Raw genomic sequence first — 19914 nt, 5'->3', positions numbered from 1 at the left:
ACAAGTTTTTGGAAAACTGCCTAATTAAAACAACAGTGACTGCGAACATGGTTTCAGACGTGATCGCAGGTGAATTCTCCAGGTTAAAAACGGTGTTGATGATGTGCACAGATGAAAGACCCAGAGAAATTTTCTAACTGCAGATCAATTCCGCTTCCTGTACATCTGTGTTTTCAAGCCGTGGGGGAACAAATTGTACGGCCCCGGCAAAAACACGTGTTCCCGGCTCTTGAGGATCAAAAAAAGACTACGCGTGTACATGAAACTGTGTGTGCCGGCTAAATGATTCATGAGGAGCAAACGAAAACAGGCTGGCATACAAGCGGAAAAATAGCCCGTCTGCATTTTAGATGAAGCCAGGGTCCTCTGACTCGCTGTGTCATGATATCTGGGTCTGCAGTGAAACGAGGGCAGAGGTGAGAATGCAGATTATATACGTGTATGTGATCTTCATCCAAAGATCACAAGTATATGGTTAGTTATGGACTACCAACTCATTAAGTGACAATGAATCAAACACTTTGACTCATATTTGAGAGAACAGGTCTATAGGTTTCAAGGGGAACCGCAACCCTATTTTGCCAGGTGTATGTGTTTAAGTGAGTAATGTGGAAACCATTCTTTTTTAACTGGTTCAGTATTGAGGGAGAGCGCTGCTATAGGCAGAAGGCCTTTTAGAGTGGTTGTTTTTGCTTCTGACAGGCTCAGATTATTACTCTAAGTATCTGACAACATTACACAGACTTTTTTTTTAAAGAGTAAGATATGTCCTGTTTAACCAGAAACAGCTGTTTTATTGTTCTCACCAACTTAAACAAGTTCCCTTTACAAAAACTGTGATTTTAACACTGCCATTGTCATCTTTCAAACTCAACAGAAACAAAATAAAACTCACCAAAAACATCTTTGTTCATGTTTCCACTGTTCAAACAATCACCAGCTCTGGATGTCTGGTTGAAATAAACACTTTATTCACCAGGGTAGATTTAAAAATATATGTTGTTTCTCCCTGCTGCTTCTCCAACCTCCCTCTCGCTCCTCTCCCGATATTTTCACATTTAATGCCGCGAATAGAGGGTTTATTTAGACCAAACCAGAGCTGGTGATTGCTGGAACAGTGGAAGGATGAGCCATGACATTTTTGGTGAGTTTTATTTTATTTTGTCAAGTATGAATGAAGACGATGACAATGTTAAAATTGCAGTTATACAAAGAATTGAGTTAGTTTGGCAAGAGCAATTAGACAGCTGTTTCAAGTTAAACAAAAGGTATCTTAGTCTGTAAAAAAGAGTGTTTGTAGTGATCCTTTACATAATTTGGTCACAATAACAGTCTCGGTCTGTCAGTGGGAAAAAAAAATAAGCGCTTTCAGTGGACTTAGCTGCCCAGAGGGTTAACGTTTCACTCAAAACTGGACCGGTTTCAAAAATTACTGTCCCCATTAGTTACTAAGACACAAAAACATGGATATAATAGTGTCCAGGTTGAAAAAATACCAAAGTGACCCAGTGAAGACTGGCGTGACCATTCCCCAATACCTCAGAGTGTGAGGCTGGCTTCAGATTAGCTGTCCTATTCTCAGAGCAGCTATGTTCATAGCAGTGGCAGGGAGCTGCTGTGGCCTTCAGTGCTGCTGTCTGTTCTAAGAATAGGCAGCAGGGTCCAGAGAACATCTCGTCTCCGAGTCTCCCTGCCTCCCTCTTCTCCCCCACCTACCCTCCTTTTCTCTCTCCACATTCTGCAAAAATATATCTTAAGTATCTATCACTCAAATACACACAAAAATACAACCAGGAATTATGCTCCTACTTTGAAAATGCACTTGCTGTGACTGCTAATGCATTTTGTCAGTGTAATTTGAATGGTCTCTTGGAATTTGATTTGCATCTACAGCATGTAATCTTTGTATATTTTAAACCATACGTCCAAACCAATTTAAGAGACATGTTTTTCCTCCGTCCTTTGCCTCCTTCCCTCATCACTCTGTTCCTTCCCTCTTCATCTCCCTCGTATTTCTTTGCTTTCTTGACTCCCTCTGCCTCCCTTTCTCCTCCCCCCTGTGTGCACTAATGTGGAGGCTGAATCTAACCCTGCTGGATGACATTACTCTGCGCTGCCTGCTGGCCTGTCTGCCTGCCTGGGGACTCTGAAATAAAACACAGCAGTGTGGAGAGCCAAAGTGAGAGCATGTACTGTATAGGCAGCCTGACTGACATGTTCTGATAGAGCACACACACACACACACATACACACACACACGTGGTGTGTGAAAACAGCTCACGGAGGACAGAATGTGTATCAAAGCGTGTGGTGTATGGGTGTTTGTGAGGAAAGAGGTGTGTGAGTGTGTGTGCGGGAGGGGAGCAGGCCTCTCCAGCTGTGCCCTGTCAATCATTCATGACCTAACACTCGGAAAACAGAGGAGGGCGAGGTGGACAGGCGCGAGAGGGAAGAGACGGTGAGGGAGAGATAGTGTCTCTGAATTTTTCCCTTTTGTCTGATGGAAAATAAGTCAAGGAGGGGCAAATGAGCGCTGAAAGACATACAAAAATATTTTCTTCTGTGTGTGTGTGTGTGTGTACGTGTGTGTGTGTGTGTGTGTGTGTGTGTGTGTGCTAGTGTGAATAACATGCTGCTGCCGGAACCCCATAGCCTGAATTCAACATCCCTCACCCTGAACAAGTGACAAAAAGATAACCACGTTTCACTTCACCGCTTCACGCCCTCTCCCTCTCTCTTACTCATTCTCTTTCTCATCCCGGTCTTCACCCTCCTCCCCCTCCCCTTCCTTCCTCACCTCACCCTCCCACCCCCAGCTCTCTCTCTCTCTCTTTCTCTGTCTGTCTTTCCACATGGCTGGCCATCCTCTCCCATGTCCCAGAGGATGGGAGGCTGTGCGGCAGCTTGGCAGGCTGTCAGGGGAGCGCCGGAGAGCAGGGAACATGTAGTGACTGGAACGGGGGGTTGAGGGGAGGGCTGGGGGGAGAGAGGGGTGGTGGTGGGAGGTGGGGGGGCTAGTGGGTATGAAAGCCCTGGCTCCTCACCTCAACTGTGGCACTGGAAGAACTGGCTCTGCTTAGTGATGTTAGGAAAAAGATGCAAAGGGCTGAGGGCACTGAAGATAGGAGGAAAACACAGAGCTCTCACTCCTTCCTTTATGCTGTTTGTTGTGTTGCTGTTCTTTTGCTATTATTGTATATTCTATACAGGGATGGATATCATTAGGATTTTAGTGATACTAATATCGATGCATGGATACTGCTTACCTATACTCTTATTGGGTGTTATTCACCAACCAGTTCCTGCATGCCACAAATGAACAGATGAGATGAAAAGTTTTGTCAGAAGATGACTAACTTTGGGGCGCCCCTGTAGCTCAGCTGGTAGAGTGTGCACCCCATGTACTGAGGCTGTTGGTCCTCTGCAGCAGCTGCCGGTTCGTCTCCCGCCTGCGGCCCATTTGCTGCATGTCATCTCCCCCCTCTCTCTCTCTACCCCCTTTCCTGTCATATCCTCAGGTAACTCTATCAAATAATAAAGCCAAAAATGTCCAAAAAATAATCTTTAAAAAAAGCAGACCGACTTGTTACTCCAGCTAGACTGAATAAGATGGATCAGAATATTCCAGATATTTGTATCAAGTACAATGCAGAAGAAGGCTCCTTATTTCACTGTTTATGGAACCGTCCTCAGATACACAAGTTCTGGAAGGAAGTTATAAAAATCATTTCGCAAAGTACCTTGAATTAAGTCCCCAACTGACCTGAACTTTGTATTCTTAATTTATACCCAGAGATTTGTACATTAAACAGCAAAGACGGGAAAAAAAACGGCAAATTTACATATGTTACAGGCAAGACACTTGATCTCTTTGTGTTGGAAGGATATAAAAAGCTTCTGTTGGTCACTGGCTTAAGGAGTTGCTGCATGCCTTGTCCTTGAAAAACTAGCTGCACAATGAAAATGAAATCTGCCAAATGTCATGAGGTTTGGAGTCCCTTTCATTGTTAGAGGATTGTTGGAGAATTATGGACCTTTTTTGTTTGTTTTTTGATTTGTTTTTTTCCTTTGAGGAGGGAGGTGGTGGTTTTACAACTGTGTGACTATTTTATGTTATGTTAAAATGTGTCTTTTTTAAGTCTTTAAAACAAACCCCAATAAATACATACAAAAAGTAATGACCTTAGGTTGGAGATAGAAACTGTAGTTATTTTTTATGCTTAATACAAACTTACATGTAAGTGTCACCTTTAGTTGACATTTATATTTCTGTATTTTTCCTTTCACTGTATTGTGTGCAACTACAAGTAGGAGAAAGCAGATGGGGTTGAATAAAAAGTTTCACTATCCAGTGTTTCATCTTCTCAATAGACGATCTTTGCTCCGGCTCCTGACATTGCTATTGAGTGGGACTGGAGGAACAGGCTCAGCTAGACTGGAGCAAATTTGAAGAGGCTGAAAATACTGTGCGAGGTATTCTGAAGTGCTAATGCAAAACCTATATTGAAAGTAAGGGGGTGAATGCCGGGTCAGGTTAAAATGATATAGTGAAAAAGGTGCTTGTATCAAAGTAAGTCATTATACAACACAGGGTTGCACAATGAAATTAAAATTCTAGTTCCTTCGTGCTACATATAGAACATACAGTACAGATTTAGAGAGGAATAGGACATACTATAAAATGAATTGAATTGAAACAATATATTGTCAAGAGCGCTTTGAGAAATAATGATGAGGTGTGCTTGAGCTGTATTTTATTGAAAGGATGTCACTGTGAGGGGTGCAGGCACTGCAACCTCACCACCTTCCAGATCATGGATTTTTTTTTGCATGAAACCAGCTCTTGTTTGATTTCAAGATCCAGTCATTACCAACATAAACTGAAGAGTCAAGGACCAGTGCTGGTGAGGCTTTGGCCAAGGGAAACACTTATCACTGGCCTACTACTTGTTAAGCTAATCAAGCACTCTGACTTGAAAACCAGTGCAGTTTTCCCCCTCCTACTCTGCACACTCCTAGGGCCAGTATCAGATAAGTAAAACCACTACACTTGACAAATCAGTACCAATATATACAGTTATTTATGAACAGTAAATATATACATATACACGTATACACTCAGGGAATGGTTCTGTAGTAGCATGTTCTGCAGGCAGCAGATGAGAAGCAGTAAATCCGTTAAACCTGAAATGTATACAATGGAAACATCACTCACACAGCCATTCATTATACTGAGAAACTTTGTGACAGAAAAGCAACTGAATTCAATGTTAATGTCATGCTTTGAAGAGTCACATGAACATTACTGTCAACGCCACAGCTACATGGTAATATAGATAGATGGTCAGCGCTAACAGCAATGCTAATGCTACACTAATAATAACTGTATTTTTCTAATTGGAGCATTCAAGTGATCAATGTTATGGAATACAAGAAATGCTCTATCTCCAATACATTACATTTTAAAAGACCCAAGGGGGCACTGTGACTTGCATTTGTGATAAGTTACTAAAGCACTTTTTCCCTTTGGTCTTCCTTCAAAAATCCCGCCACATCACACGACAGACTCGTCCCAAAACAACAACATGACACTTTGCCGACCCGCGCTCCCTCCCTCCTGACAGAGAGAAAGGGGGGAAAAAAAGATGACAGCAGCTTTAGATCTGACATCAAACGCCGGCAAGAGAGTGAGAAAGAGAGAGGGGGAGAGAGGAAAAAAAATGGTTACATCTCTGCCGTGACAGCTTGCTGGAAGAGCCTGGCAAACGCCGAGCAATTTCTCTCTCCTTCTATCTATCCATCTCTCCCTCTCTGTTTCTCTCTCTCATCAAAACTTGCCGCCGATTAGGATCTCGGCGAGCCACGCGCTTTGGATGGGATGTGAAAACACACGGAGAACCCAAGGGGTAAAACGCCACGATTAAAGTGGCGAGGGAATGTGGGGTGATAGTGGTGGTGGTTCAAATAGATCGGCCCCCGCGACTACAGTGGCTCCTCGCCTCGCCTTGCTCTCTCTCGCTCCGGATTCACACACTGATACATCAAGGCCATTTCTCATTACAGCACGAGGGGAAAAAACGCTTTTATGATGCTACTTTAGAGGGAGAGACAGAGAGGAAACAGGAGAGGGGGTGTAAAGAGTGTGGGAGAATGAAAATAAAAGAAAAAAAAGGAGAAATGCCAAGATAAAGCAGATGACATACACTCTTAAAGATAAAGATGCTGACTAGACCCACAAAGGTCTCTTTGGCTTGTCCCCATAGGAAAACCCTTTTTGGTTCCTGGTAGAACCTATTATAAACATTCTACATGGTTCCAACCAGAATCCCCAATATGGAGCGCTCAAAGAGAACCCTTCTATGGTGCAATGGCTCCACTCAGAACCCACTTACAGGGGTTCTGTCCAGAATCTTTCACGTTTTAAGTTTGCTAACAAGAAGCAACCCAGGGGGTTCTACTGAGAACCGTTTTATATTCCTTATAACCCTTTCTTCAAAAAAAGGTTATTCAGAGGCTAATGGCTCTGGCTAGGTCATTAGCCCACGAAGAAGAACCCTTTTTGGAACCCTAAAGACTGTACTACTAGTATGTTAAAACAGAAGGAGTGTGTGACTGAAAAGAGGAACTGACAGATAAATCAGCGGCTGATTTGAAGAGAAGTGGAGAAAAGCATCAGTGTGCATTGAAAGACAGAGGAACGACCAGCGAACACAGACTTTAAACGTATCAGTTTATGGAAAATATTATGGCTTAATTTGAGTTCATACACTTAATTTAGCTTTTCTTGCAGTTTATTCCTCCACTCCTGAGGCTGTTCCAAAGTATCTGGTAAATTAAACGGCACACACACCTCAAGCAGTGCCAATATTTGCCACCATTTGCAAATGTCTATTTATTCTATTCTTGAAAGTGCTGAGGAGCTGTGAGGGGAGAAATGATAGAGAGTAAAAACCGATTAGTTTAGCCAAAAAACTGGAGCAGCCCACATCTCTCTCTGCGCGCATAGATCAGCCTGGCCTCAGCATTCCTCAATTACTCCTCCAGTCAACCTGCTTAACGATTTTTAGCTCGCCCAAATGCCAAACGTGTGTGGGTTTGCATGTGTGCGTGCATTAGTGAGGATGTGTGTGTCGGTGCATATGCTTTTCTGTGCATGTGGGTGTATGTGTGAGGGAGTGCATGATGCTTCGACCGCCGGCTGATGCATGTGGCCTTTTTGCCTTCAGCATGGACGCCAGTCAACACACAGACACAAGCTCCGAAATAAACAGCCAAATCCATGTCTCCCATGGGACCAGAGATAAAAAAGAGGCGGGTCACAGGGAGAGCAGAGGCACTGGATTGGACAGAAACGAGTAAGACGAGGGAGTAAATGTGTGTTTTGGTATCTGCTATAACAACACACACACACACACAGAATTGTCTCTTGGATGTGTTGATGTATGTGTCTAATACAGTGGTAATTATTGGTTGAGTGACTGTCTGTCACTCACCGGCAGACTAGACGGTCGGTCATGGGAGACGCCATCCTCGCTGTTGGCCTTCCCAGAGGTCCCAGGGGCAGAACCCCTGGTGCTGTAGGTCTCCTGCTGGGCCTCCTAGAAAGAAACAAAGAGAACCATTCAGAGCTATAATATATTTTGCGATATACTGCCAATATTTTAGAGCTGCGTTTCCCAAACTTAGGGTTGGGACCCAACATGGGTTGCGGACCTGTCAAGAAATGGGTTATGGTTAAAACTATAAACCCAAATAAACCATCTGTTCTGAACAGAAGATGATGCAAACACTAACAAAAAATAACATTTGCATTTTGGAACATGAAACAGCAAATTTAACAGGCTAGTGAGCCAAGGCATGATGGGAAATGTGTGTGGTCACTATAATATGTTAGTACAAAGCCCTGTGTTGATCCAGTAAATCCCCAGTAAAGTTATTGCATTATGCTGTCATTACAAGCTCAACACTTCCTCTTAAAGGAAGTTTTGTGTCGCCTCAGTCACCACAGTCACCTCACCTGCTTGCTCTTGGTGGGAAAAACTGGGTTTATAAAGAGTGTGGTCAAGACCTGCTCTATTTGATAAGCGCACTGAGATACCTTTGCTCTGATTTGGAGTTATACAAATAAAAGTGAAGTGAACTGAACTGCATCCATTTTAAATTAAAAGTCCTTTGGCATTTGAGTTGATAGTGCAAGAAACTCATGTCTTTTCTCTTCATGTATTTTTGCAAGTTTGGGTCATAGGTAGACACCAAATTTATATTTTGGCTGCCAAGCTGAAAAAGTTTGATAACCCCTGTTTTAGACCTCTGAAGCTTTATTTAATCAGCATATCACAAATACTGTATATTATATGTTTTGGCAGTCATGTTGTGGAAAAATAAAAATTACAACATATAATGCAGGAAAAATGGCCTGAGGTAATTTCAAAACATTGTCATTACAGTGTCCTCTCTCCATGAATATTAAGCTCATGGGTTAACTGCCCTCAGAACATATTTTACATAAGTCTTTAATGTAAAAATCTGAATGACTCTTCTTTAAAAAGCATGTGTTTATGTATATGAACATGAAAAAAGTCAGTAAGTTAGCACATTAGTTGATTATTTTTCTTCCAAATATTGGTAGTGACTTTGACCCAAATCTGCAGTATCCTTGGGAGTTTAAATCATTGCTTTTCCCACTAAACACCAGTTATGTCATGGCTTGAGTAACAACAACACTCTTCTGCTGTGATGAAAATTGTCTAAATGTGTGTGACAGAGATTGAGGGATTGAGTTGGACTGCTCTCTCAGGTTTAAAGGGCTGTAATAAAGACTCTTGATTCCCAGTTAGATCAAGTCACAACACAAAGAGGCACGTTGCACCAGGAAACACACACACTGATACAGTACGTACATGCAGACAGAAAAACATCCAAACACGCAATCCATCAGCACACCATACCCGCCAATTCATTTCAACTAAATCCCAGCCTAACCACCCACTAATCCTCGAAACATACACACACACACACACATACAAACACACACCAATACACACGCCCGGTCCTATTGTTCAATCTAAGTCATTTTCTTTCCCTCTGTAATCACAAGCCTATCTAGTGTAAACCAATTTTCTCCCCATTGTCGGAGGTGTTGCCCTCTCCCTCTCCCTCCCTCTGTATCGCTCCCTCCTTCCCTCTTCCTCTTCTTTTCATTCACCACGGAGGTCGTTCCTCCATCATGTTAAGCGTCGGCAGCACAATAGCAACTTGTTAAAGAGCTCTGAGTGGAAGGATTAGTGATAACTGATCGGCGAGACGCGGAGAGAGATCACACGCGAGTGCTTGCACACACAACATACGTACACACAGCCAGCCACACGTCTATGTTACACACACACACACACATACAGGGTGTGCTCAAGTTTTTACTATCAAAATCCATTTTTCCCCACAGTTTGATTTCTTATCTGTTGTGTGATTATACTGTAGTAGGTGGGCAATATCCCTGTCAGCCAGGTGATATAATTTTATAGCAGAAGATTATCCTTCACAGCGAGAGATGTATCATGTGAAATGGATCTATTATTAGAGCATTAAATGGGTCGTAATTTGTGCATCCAGGCTGAATGATACCAATTCTTTTTCTACATTCTTTATGAAATCTGATATAAGGTTTTATACACACTACCTGTAAAGTCACTCTACGCACGCAGTTTGCATGCTGCATTCCGTGCACACACACACACACACACACACACACACACAGACAAAAAGTTAATGTATTCGTTCATCCATTATTAAGAAAAGGTAATGTGATGACCTTAAATGCCCGAGAGTAGTCCCTTCATAATCCACATTTCAATTATTAGCCAATTAAATCACTGAAGCACTAATTCTAAAAATATAGAACATTTTAAATCTCCAAATGTTTCCTGAAATGTCAATCATTTTATCTATGTAGGCATCTAGCGGACACCTAAAATACTATTCTTAGCATGAAGTGAACTCTTAACTCTTGTAGAGGTCCAACTATTAGTTGATTAATCGATTACTTTGCTACTATTAAACTAATTTCCTACTATTTTGATAATAGATTAATTGTTTGGAGTGTTTTTTTAAATGAAAAAAATATCCAAATGCTCTGATTCTAGCCCTCCAAATGTAAATATTGTCTAGTTTCTATAGTCCCCTATGCAGTAAACTGATTATCTTTGGCTTGTGGACAAAAGAAGAGATGTCACCTGGAGCTTTAGTGAACAGTGATGAAATGGTTTTCATCATTTTCTGAAATTTTATAGAGCAAAAAAATTAATCGATTAACTGAGACAAGGATTGACAGACTCATCAGTAATGAAAATAATCATTAGCTGCAGCCCCTTTTTGCAGTGCTCTTAGATCTGGTCTTGCAGTATCTTTATTTAGCACAAGGTCTCTGACTATGTTCAGAGGGTTTATCTGTTTAATATGCTTCAATGAGGATTTTCACTGAGTCTTCTCCTCGAGGGCTGCTCAATTAATTTAGGATAAACCATTATTATTTGTGTGCATCGTTTTTTCAGCTAATAGACGGCGTATAAAGTAGTGTTGTCAAAAGTATCAGCATATCAATTACGAATATCTGACTGTGAGATGACACAGGCCGCTGTAGTGCCCACACAGCATTGCCTCCTCTTTATGACCTCTATGTTGTGTCATTTCCCCCCCCGTGGTACTGAAAATGGTATAAAATATCAATGTTTTTCGAGTTATTGTATCAAAGTTAGACATTTTGTGACAGCAGTAGAATAAAGGCATGTCAGCAACATTTAAAATGACAAGAACACTGGCATCATGGGAGTGTCCTGCTTCCACAATTTGTCATGCGTCTGGTTTACAAAATTTGTGATGTATCTGTATCTGAATCAAAATTTCACTAGTAAATGTTTAAGTAACTTCTAAATGTGGAAAAGTTTTCCGTAAGTTAAAGTTATTTGATAAAAATGACACATTTATTGCTATATTGATCAATATTTTATTAATCTTGCATGTTATTATGAGAAATTTGCAAATCAGTTGATTTATATTTTCAGGTATTTATCATAATTAACCACCAAATGTTCACAGTAAGAGAAATATGAAGACATATATAAGATGTTAAAAAGTACATAATAATGATTCATCATTTCTACTTGCTATTTCCAATATTTATGATTGTTTTATTGTGTCCTTGCGTGTGACGGATGCTTTGCGTGACTGAATTGTCCTGTTCTCATGTTGGACAAACGTAATTTATTTGCAGATCTCTTTTTAAAAGACATATTGATGTCTATCAGACTGAATAAAGGAAAATTAACGTTTTTTTTATTCAAATAATAATCATAATGAAAATAGTCAGCCAAATAAATGGAACCTCAGGCCATAATCTTGCCACAATAGTTCCCTTATTCCAATCATAGCCTAAAACCAAAAAACCAGCAACATCCCCCTAACCATGTCTAAAAGCCAGAGGGGAAACCCTGCTCACCCAGATGTGGTTCAATCACCGGATCACATATCATCCCATAAGTGGGTGGGTGCAGAGAGACACTTAACAACAGGAGAACGGAGGCGCTATTTTAAAAACAAAGCCATGCTAGTTTCCTCGTCAGGGCCCTGGGCAAGCCCTGTGTTTGTGTGCACAGCCCCCGTGTTTATCAATGGGAGCCTGGATGCACGCCAAACGTCAGGCTTTTATTACATGGTCGGAAGTGCTTCGTTTGAAGCCGAAACCCGGCTTAGACACAAATACACCTCCACAGGTAAATAAAAGCCCGGGGAAGGAGGGAGGAGGGGCAGGAGGAGGAGAAATAGTGGAGAGGAGATGTGTGGTGGCATTCTGATAGGTGGACACACAAGTATTTGCACACTCACATGCGCGCAGACAAGAATGCACACACGGACAGAGTTGCTCAGACAGTGAAATGAGAACAGAAGAGTGGCTGCTGACCCAAGTCCAATATTTACTCAGGCATATGAGTCTGTAGTGTGTGTATGTGTGCGCGCGCGTGTGTGTACTCCAGGGGATTTCCGTTTTAAGTGGGTCAAAGTGAGGTTAGCCTCATACTACTGTTTACACTCACGTTCTTACATCATCACTGTCAACTGTAATATGGACAGAGAGGGTGAGAGAGACAAAAACAGAGACTCGGAGGAAGGAGGGCAGAGAGAGACACAGAAATACAGAAGGTGAGATGTAAAAGAGATAGAGGAGGAGAAAAGGAGGAGGTAAGAAAGCACAGGGAGAGAGAGGGAATATGAAAAAAGTAGAAAAAAAAAGGCGAGAGCGAGAGAACATCAGAGGCAAATGAAGGAGTGCTGCGAGTGCATCCTTTCATTTGAGTTTTTTCCAGTCCATTGTCTCAAAATCCCATTTCCCAGCTAATTTAGAAGCTTCTAAAATACACTCCACTCCATACCTTAAGCCTTAGGCCACAGCTAATCCTGTCTTCACACACACACATACGCGCACACAGAGACACGCTCATTCATCCTCCGTGCTTTTCAAAAGACTTCATCTTGGCATAGTAGAAACGAATGAAGGATATTGAAGGCAAGCGTTTGAAGTACATGAGGGAATGCAGGAATCAAACTGTGAGTTAAATGCTATTAGACAGCTGTGTGGAGAGGCAGTGTAATATTAGATTTGATTGAATAGATGACTGCTGAATGTGGTGTAATATATAGAGCCGGAGAGGCTTTATGCGGACGTAAATCAATATTGCAGCACCATGTTAATCCCAGCCACTCAGGAGCGGGAGTCGGTCGGTGAGTGTGAAATGTTTGGAAAAGCAGGAACATGTCGGAGTTGCGCACAGACGATTGTTTGGAATATGAGACTTGCATGTACATGTTTTCAAATGTAGTCAGGCCAGCTTGTAATTTTATCTTTTGCACTGTGTTAGTATGAGGTCAGACTTTGTTAATCCCTGAGGAGAAATTTCCTTTTCCTCAAAGAAGAGGTCAAAGGTCAGGTTGTGGTATGGCGGAGATCTTTCTAGAGCGATCATTTTAGTACTTGAGGAGAAATCTGGGCCACAATGCTGCCTCAAACTAATTCCAACCGTGACATACAACCTATTTGACACTTTCTTTCTTTCTTTTTTGGCTCATGTCCAGGCCCAGTTCTATGAGAGTGCAATAACATACATTGCAGCCTCAGTTTAATATTTTGCATCCTCAGTTGAAATTTGAATAATAAATGCCGAGCGCAAGGTGGCAGGTCTAGGCGCACGGACTGTGCTTGTCCATGTGCACCATCTATTTTGGTTCATGTTGCCTATGTGCAGCAGTACAAAGAGGCTGGCTGTAGGTGAATATAGATCAGCGGGTGTTGTGATTACCAAACATGCTCTCTGTCAGTCACATCGCTGGTCTCATAGCTCTCAAACTGCTGTCGCCAGTCACAGTTCAATGTTTGCAAATTGATGCAAATTTTGTGCCTTTTCCTTAACCAGTGGTTGAAAACACTAACAACTGATTAATCATTAGCAATTAATAAGATACAAAACATGTTTTTCCTCATTTTCATTTATTTTTCTCAGTTCAAGTTTAAGTTTCCTTATTCAACAAATGGCTTCGACAGACAAAACAATGTCAAATGAGGCACAAATATTGCTATTTATCATTTATTAATTATCAATTAAGACATTTTTAATTGTTATCTTAATAGCAATTCATCAATTAATGATTACTCATTAATAATCTTTTTAAACGTGGTAACAACAGAAGCTTTACCTCAAGAAATGTGTGGACGGTTCAGAGCATCATAACATGAACACACACTATCACAAATCTACACCCAGAGACATGATGGAGTATGATTTTCCACAAAGTATACAATCACGAAAATTATAAAGACGCTGACTTGGTGATGATTATATTGGACTTACAGCATTTTAACAATACTTGAAATGTATCTCACCTCGTACAGGGTCACAGAGTTCATTACGTTACACAACAACTTTTGCACTCCAACAATCAGACGTCTCCTTCATAAAAAGAGCAGAATATTATAAGTGGTCTGGTGTGTGCAGAGGTCTGTATGGTTATACTGTAGCAGCCTGGTGCCGTTTTCAGGCTGCGCTGTTAGGGTCGTCCTTCCCAGCACAGCAGTCTGGTGCAGCACTTCTCAAAAGCTGCAGATTTATCAGCTTATCATTAGTTCACACCATTCTGATTCCTTAAGCAAACTGTCGCTGGGAAAGGAACCACAAGCTGTGCTCGCTTAAGACTGTTTTCAACTTTTGCCAGTTGTGTTCCATCATAATCTGATCATAAGGGACACTGTAGATACTAGTTCACCCCCTCTAATTTCAGATACACCTCCAGTCATTTTCCTCTGGAAGTGGGCTTGCTCACATCTAATTTAAGAACGCTGTACTGCTCGTTGTGGTTGGTCGCAGCGCATGCACTCGAGCAAGGAGCAAGGTGAAATGTTGCTTTGCTTCCATGAGCTTGATTGCCTTGGAAAACAAGAAACGGAGGTGACATGACAGCGAGCAAGCACATTTGATGCCACTGCTTGACACAACAGAAAGCAGCAAGGGCGAAATTCACAGCCATCAAGTTAAGCTGATTTTGGCTGACATCTGTCTCGATCTCCTTTTTAAAAAAAAAAACAGCAAGGAAAAAGACGTGGATTACTTCCAACTATATGAATTCAAAATTTTAACATGCTTGCTTTTTAATCCTTTTTCCCCCACCACCATTGTCTGCTCTGGGCTATTTTTGCTTTAATAAACTTTGTTTACAGGTGCCAGTGTTTTCGTCACACATTGGCTCTCGCTTCATTATGTTTCTCAGCATCTTCTACTCACATCTTCTGTTCTTTTCTGTGTTAGCTGTGTTTTTTTTTCTACCTTTTGTCCTAATTATATTTATTTTGTGCTCTAGCATTGTGCTCTCCTCTTCTCTCAGTCATTAAGGGATAGTTTGGATTTTTTTGAAGTGTTGTATGAGGCACTTATCCACAGTCAGTGTATTAGTTACAGTGAATTGAGATTGACACGCCTTCAGTTTAGAGCAGCAGAGATCTTGGAAGTTAAATGAGCTTATGTTGACGGGGTCAGAAGCAAAACATATTTTTACAGACCACCGGGGTCTAGATTGGTTCATCTGTGTTTTAGTGTGACTTCAAAGAATCCAAACTAACCTTTTAAAACATTGAAGTCACACAATAACATAGCAGTGATACACCAGCAACTCCTGTGTTCTGTGAGGTAAACTTGCTGATTTTGCTGACAGCAATATTTGTCTACATACATAATCACAGTTTCCCACCAGAAAACGCTCACTGACAGCAAGGTAAAGCAGTGAAAATATTCTAAATCCAGTGTACACTTGAACTGATCTTGATTTCTTTAAATGATCCTTTTAAATTGGCTAAGATAGGTCTTTCTGCTGACCCTGTCCACAGCAGGACATTTAGTTTCTGTGCTGGGATTTGCCTCTGCTTCTTCCAATTGTGTGTCAACCAGCATCTACTGCAGGAAATACACTGACTATGCATAAGCACCTCAACCCCACTTCAAATAATCCAAACCATCCCCTTGATTGCTCCCTCTCTCTGCATCATTCCACCTCCTTTTCTCTCCTCTTCCGCCTCTCTGTCCATCCCTTTTCCCCATTAATATCTAACTTTCTCCACACCTCTAATAGCCCTCCCTCACACTCTATCCCCATATCTTTCTTTTTATCCTTTACCATTTACTCTTCCTCCTTTTCCAATCACCCTCTTTCCATCCTTTCCTCCACCCTGCTCCTCTTCATCAAAACCACCTCCACCCCTCTCTCCCCACCCATCCCTCCCTGTCTCCAGCCGTTCTCCTCATGACTACCAAATGAATTAGTCATCCCCCTTTTTCCCCTGCACCTTGGCAGATGCACATCTCCACAAAATCTGACGCTAATGCCATTAATATTCATTAAAAATTAAGCTTAATTGCGTGTCTTTAGGAGAGAGACCCATAACTCCCCCCTTCTAACACACTGCCTAACCATATACACACACACACACATGCACCCGCACACATCATGAACCCAAGTGCATTTGGCCACCACCCCCTGCCACATTACCTCAAGGACAGGGAATCTCTGATGTCCATTGCACAAGACCCTGAGAAGCACATACACACACACACTCATATATAGTGGGTAATTCAACGGGAAAAGATGGAAATGATGGAAGGGTCAAACACTGGTATGATGTGAGGAGGTGTGTTTCCACAGACATGTATGAAACAGCCTCTATGAATCAGACAGAGGCGGGAGGGGGCATCCATATTCAACATCCTGTATTCACACACACTCACACACACTCACACACACACACACTCACACCAATCAGACTGGCTGAACCATAATTGAAGCAACAATCAGCAGTGAGAGCGAGCTACACCGTGTTCTGAAAAATGTGACAAATCAACATTTGGTTATGATATGCTTGTCTTTCGTGTTTTCTTGACACTTACATCTTTTGATCCATTTCTGAATATTTGGAAAACATTGCGGTTACATTCTGATTATGTCAGATATGCTGCAAATATATCATGGCACAGCAGACCTACTTTCGTCTCCTGCAACCACCTTTTATGTAAAAGAGTGTGTTGGTTAGACTCCATGTAAATGATGGCCATTTATTCCAGGGTACAGCCTATTATTATCATCACCGCAAAGGTGACCATTAGAATGGAAACGGCTGTTGTATGTGCATACGTGTACGCAAGGATGCCTGTGTGTGTGTGTGCCTATATATCCATGAGCTCCGTGTGTGTGTCCAGCCTATCTTAATGGGTCCATTTGTAGCAGGGCCTGTTCTAGTGCTGTGTCCTTCAGATTGGATTCTATCTCACCAATCCTCCTGACCTTTAGCACAAAGAGACTACAAGAGAGGACCAGAGCTCCGACATGGGTCACACACACACACACACACTTGCTCACAGCTTGTGCACACACACACACACTGCCACAAGCAAGTGTTCATTCTTGCCAGTATAAACAGAAACATACACATGCAGAGACACTCTTAGAAATAAGGGTTCCAAATGGGTTCTGCCCTGAGGGGTTGAGGTTCTCCCCATTTGCTTCTGAAGAACAAATTTTTGGAGGAAATGGTTAGTCAAGAGTTATTTTCGACTAACCCTTTTCATTTGAAGATGGATCAAGGGTTCTGTGCACCATGATATAAAAGGGTTCTCGGTAGAACCTTACATGAAAGCCTTGGAACACAAAAAGGTTTTCGGTAGAGCCTCCTGGATAGATTCTCACTGAAACCCTTGGAATTTTAAGGTGGTTCATGGTAGAATCCCCTGGATGGGTTCTTGTAGTGCCCTTAGAAGGCAGGAACATTCTGGCTGGAATTCAAAGAAAAGGTCCGAGGTAGAACCATTGCACCACGGAAGGATTCTCCTTAAGAAGCGCTCATTAGGGGTTCTGGGCAAAACCTTTCACAGGTGGTTTAAGTATAACCCTTTATTTTTTTTAATAACCCTTAAAATACAGAAGGGTGCTTAGTAGAAGCCCCTGGATGGGTTCTAGATAAAACCTCTGGAATACCAAAGGTTCTTGATTCCAAACAAGAACTCACCCAGGCAAAGATTTGGATAGAACCTCCCCAAGTGGATTTTGGGTGGAATCATTACACCATAGAAGGGTTCTCATAACCTCTCATTTGGGGTTATGGGTAGATATTCTGCAGATGGCTCTAAGTGTAACCTTTTATGCTGGGTTCTAGGCAGAATTCTCTGAAAGGGTTCCAAGTGGAACCTTTATAAAAAGTTCTACCAGTAACGAAAAAGGGTTCTCCTATTGGGACAAGCAGAAGAACCCTTTGTTCTAGTTAGCACCTTTACATTTAAGAGTGCAGAAGTAAAGAGATACAGATATACAGAGCTATACTTCTTCACCCCATGTCCCAAATAGCATCCCGTGACATAATGTGACAAAAATTTTCCCAACAGAACAAAAATACAACCTGAATTTGAAAACATAACAGACATAAACAAAAACTCACATATTTACTTGGGGAAATAACCACATGTGAGGAGACTGCAACAACATTTACCACCTCATGTCATGACCTGAAACACAGCTCTATGTGTACTTATTTTTAATTATTAAATTTGAATGCTTTGATTATTTATTTTCTTTTCGTATATAGTAGTTAAGCAGATGGTAAGCTTTTAGACACAAACAGTCTTTTGCGAATAAAAAAGAGCAAATGTTGATTGTTTTCTGCTATTTTTTTTATTCTATGAAATGTACCTTTTTGCATTGCATTATAATATACTTATTTCTAGACATTTGGGCAATACTGTCTTTCATACATGTATTTGTGCCAGTAAAGCATATTGAATTAAATTGAACTGAACTGAATAAATGCACATACACAGACAAACACACGTGCAGACACATGCTGGTGCGTGTGCAGGCCGTCCCTCAGGGATGATGTCAGATGTAGCGAGCAGTGTTAGCTGCAGATGCCGTTGCCAGGGCTTTCGTTCCCTTTCCACTACACAGGCTAATCAAATAAGAGCCAGTCTTTGTACCATCTTCACTTCACACACTCTTCACAAGTCACCACCACCCCCATCCGCCCATTCACTTCAATTGCTTTGGCTCCCAGTTAAAGAGGACATCCACCCAAACTGGTGTACACCCACATGACTTTTGCTAAAGCACAGCGGAACAATAGCGGTGTGTTGGCGAACTCGACTTTGACTGTGACATTTTTTTTTTTTTGGTGTTTTCTCTTTCTCTCTGTCTGTGAAGTCTGTATCCAGGAACAAATGTAGCGGCATTTCCTAACAAATGGCAGCTAAATGAGGCCCCTAGGGTGCTGTGCCGCTAACTACCGGCCCCCTTTTTTTCTGAGCCATTATGATTGTCCTAACCGTTCCAAAAACACCTCTCCCGTTCTCGTTCATTTGCATTTGAATTGCAGCTCGGCTGTACAAAAACAAACATAAATCAAAAAAGGGAAAAAAGGAAGAAAAAAAACAGTGGCGGATTCTAGTCGAGCAATTAGCGAGTGTCAGTCAATGTGGAGGTAAAAAACACACTAAATTAAAAACATTGTCTCAAACACACGCAGACACACTGTCGTACACACAAGCTCTCTCTTACAAACACACACACACACACACACACACAAAACCTAACTGGCATATATATATATATGTATATATATTATATATATAAATACACACACACACACACACACACACACACACACACACACACACACACACGTGTGCGTGTATGTGTGTATATATATATATAATATATATACATATATACACACATATATATATATTTTTTCAATTTTATCATTTAGTTTTTGCTTGAAAACTCATCAAGCTTAAGTGCTCGTCAGCTGCGGCCAATCGGAGTGCGGCAGGCCCAGGGTTGCCGTGGCGATACGCAGGGACATTTAGAGGACTCCGATAAACTCTGCCATTTAAAAGGTTATGACAATTAACGCAGCTCTCCGCAAATTACCACTGCCAGACCTTTACCCACGGACGTCTCTCTCTCCCTCTTATCACCCTGCACCCAGCCTCGCTGCCTCCCTCTCCACCTCCTCCTCTCGCTCTCGCCATATGCCCTCCATTTCCACAGCCTGTCCTCCCTCCATCCCTCGCTCCCTCCCTCTTTTCTGTCCACCCCCTTTCCAGCCAGCAGCACTTTTATTATCCTGTTAATTAACAGAGTTCTTCACTTAATATTCAAATGGTGACCAATTAATGACATTGAACTTTGGGCGCCCCACCCACCCACACACATTGCCCCCCATCACACACACACACGCACACACACACACCTTTCCTTCCACTCTCACCACATCCTATTCACTCTCTCTTCACACACACTCCATCCTGCCTCTCATTTCCTCCGTCTTGTCCCCTCGAC

At 41.8% G+C, this 19914-nt stretch overlaps 1 protein-coding gene across 4 annotated transcripts in view; it reads right to left on the bottom strand.

Moving 5' to 3' along the window:
* The window catches only part of LOC146310561 (AT-rich interactive domain-containing protein 1B-like), a 248035-nt gene that overhangs the window by 160706 nt on the left and 67415 nt on the right, over positions 1 to 19914 (bottom strand). For all 4 annotated transcript variants that reach the window (XM_084743144.1, XM_084743145.1, XM_084743147.1 and 1 more), the window contains exon 4: positions 7494 to 7598. In XM_084743144.1, coding sequence (XP_084599270.1) covers positions 7494 to 7598 — 105 coding nt within the window. The remainder of the gene's footprint in view (positions 1 to 7493; positions 7599 to 19914) is intronic.

Source organism: Lutjanus erythropterus, chromosome 18 (genome assembly GCF_056507025.1).
Source record: "Lutjanus erythropterus isolate fLutEry1 chromosome 18, fLutEry1.hap2, whole genome shotgun sequence".
NCBI lineage: Eukaryota > Metazoa > Chordata > Actinopteri > Lutjaniformes > Lutjanidae > Lutjanus > Lutjanus erythropterus.
Note: the sequence above shows the minus strand (reverse complement) of the source record. Positions and strands in the feature narration are given on the sequence as shown.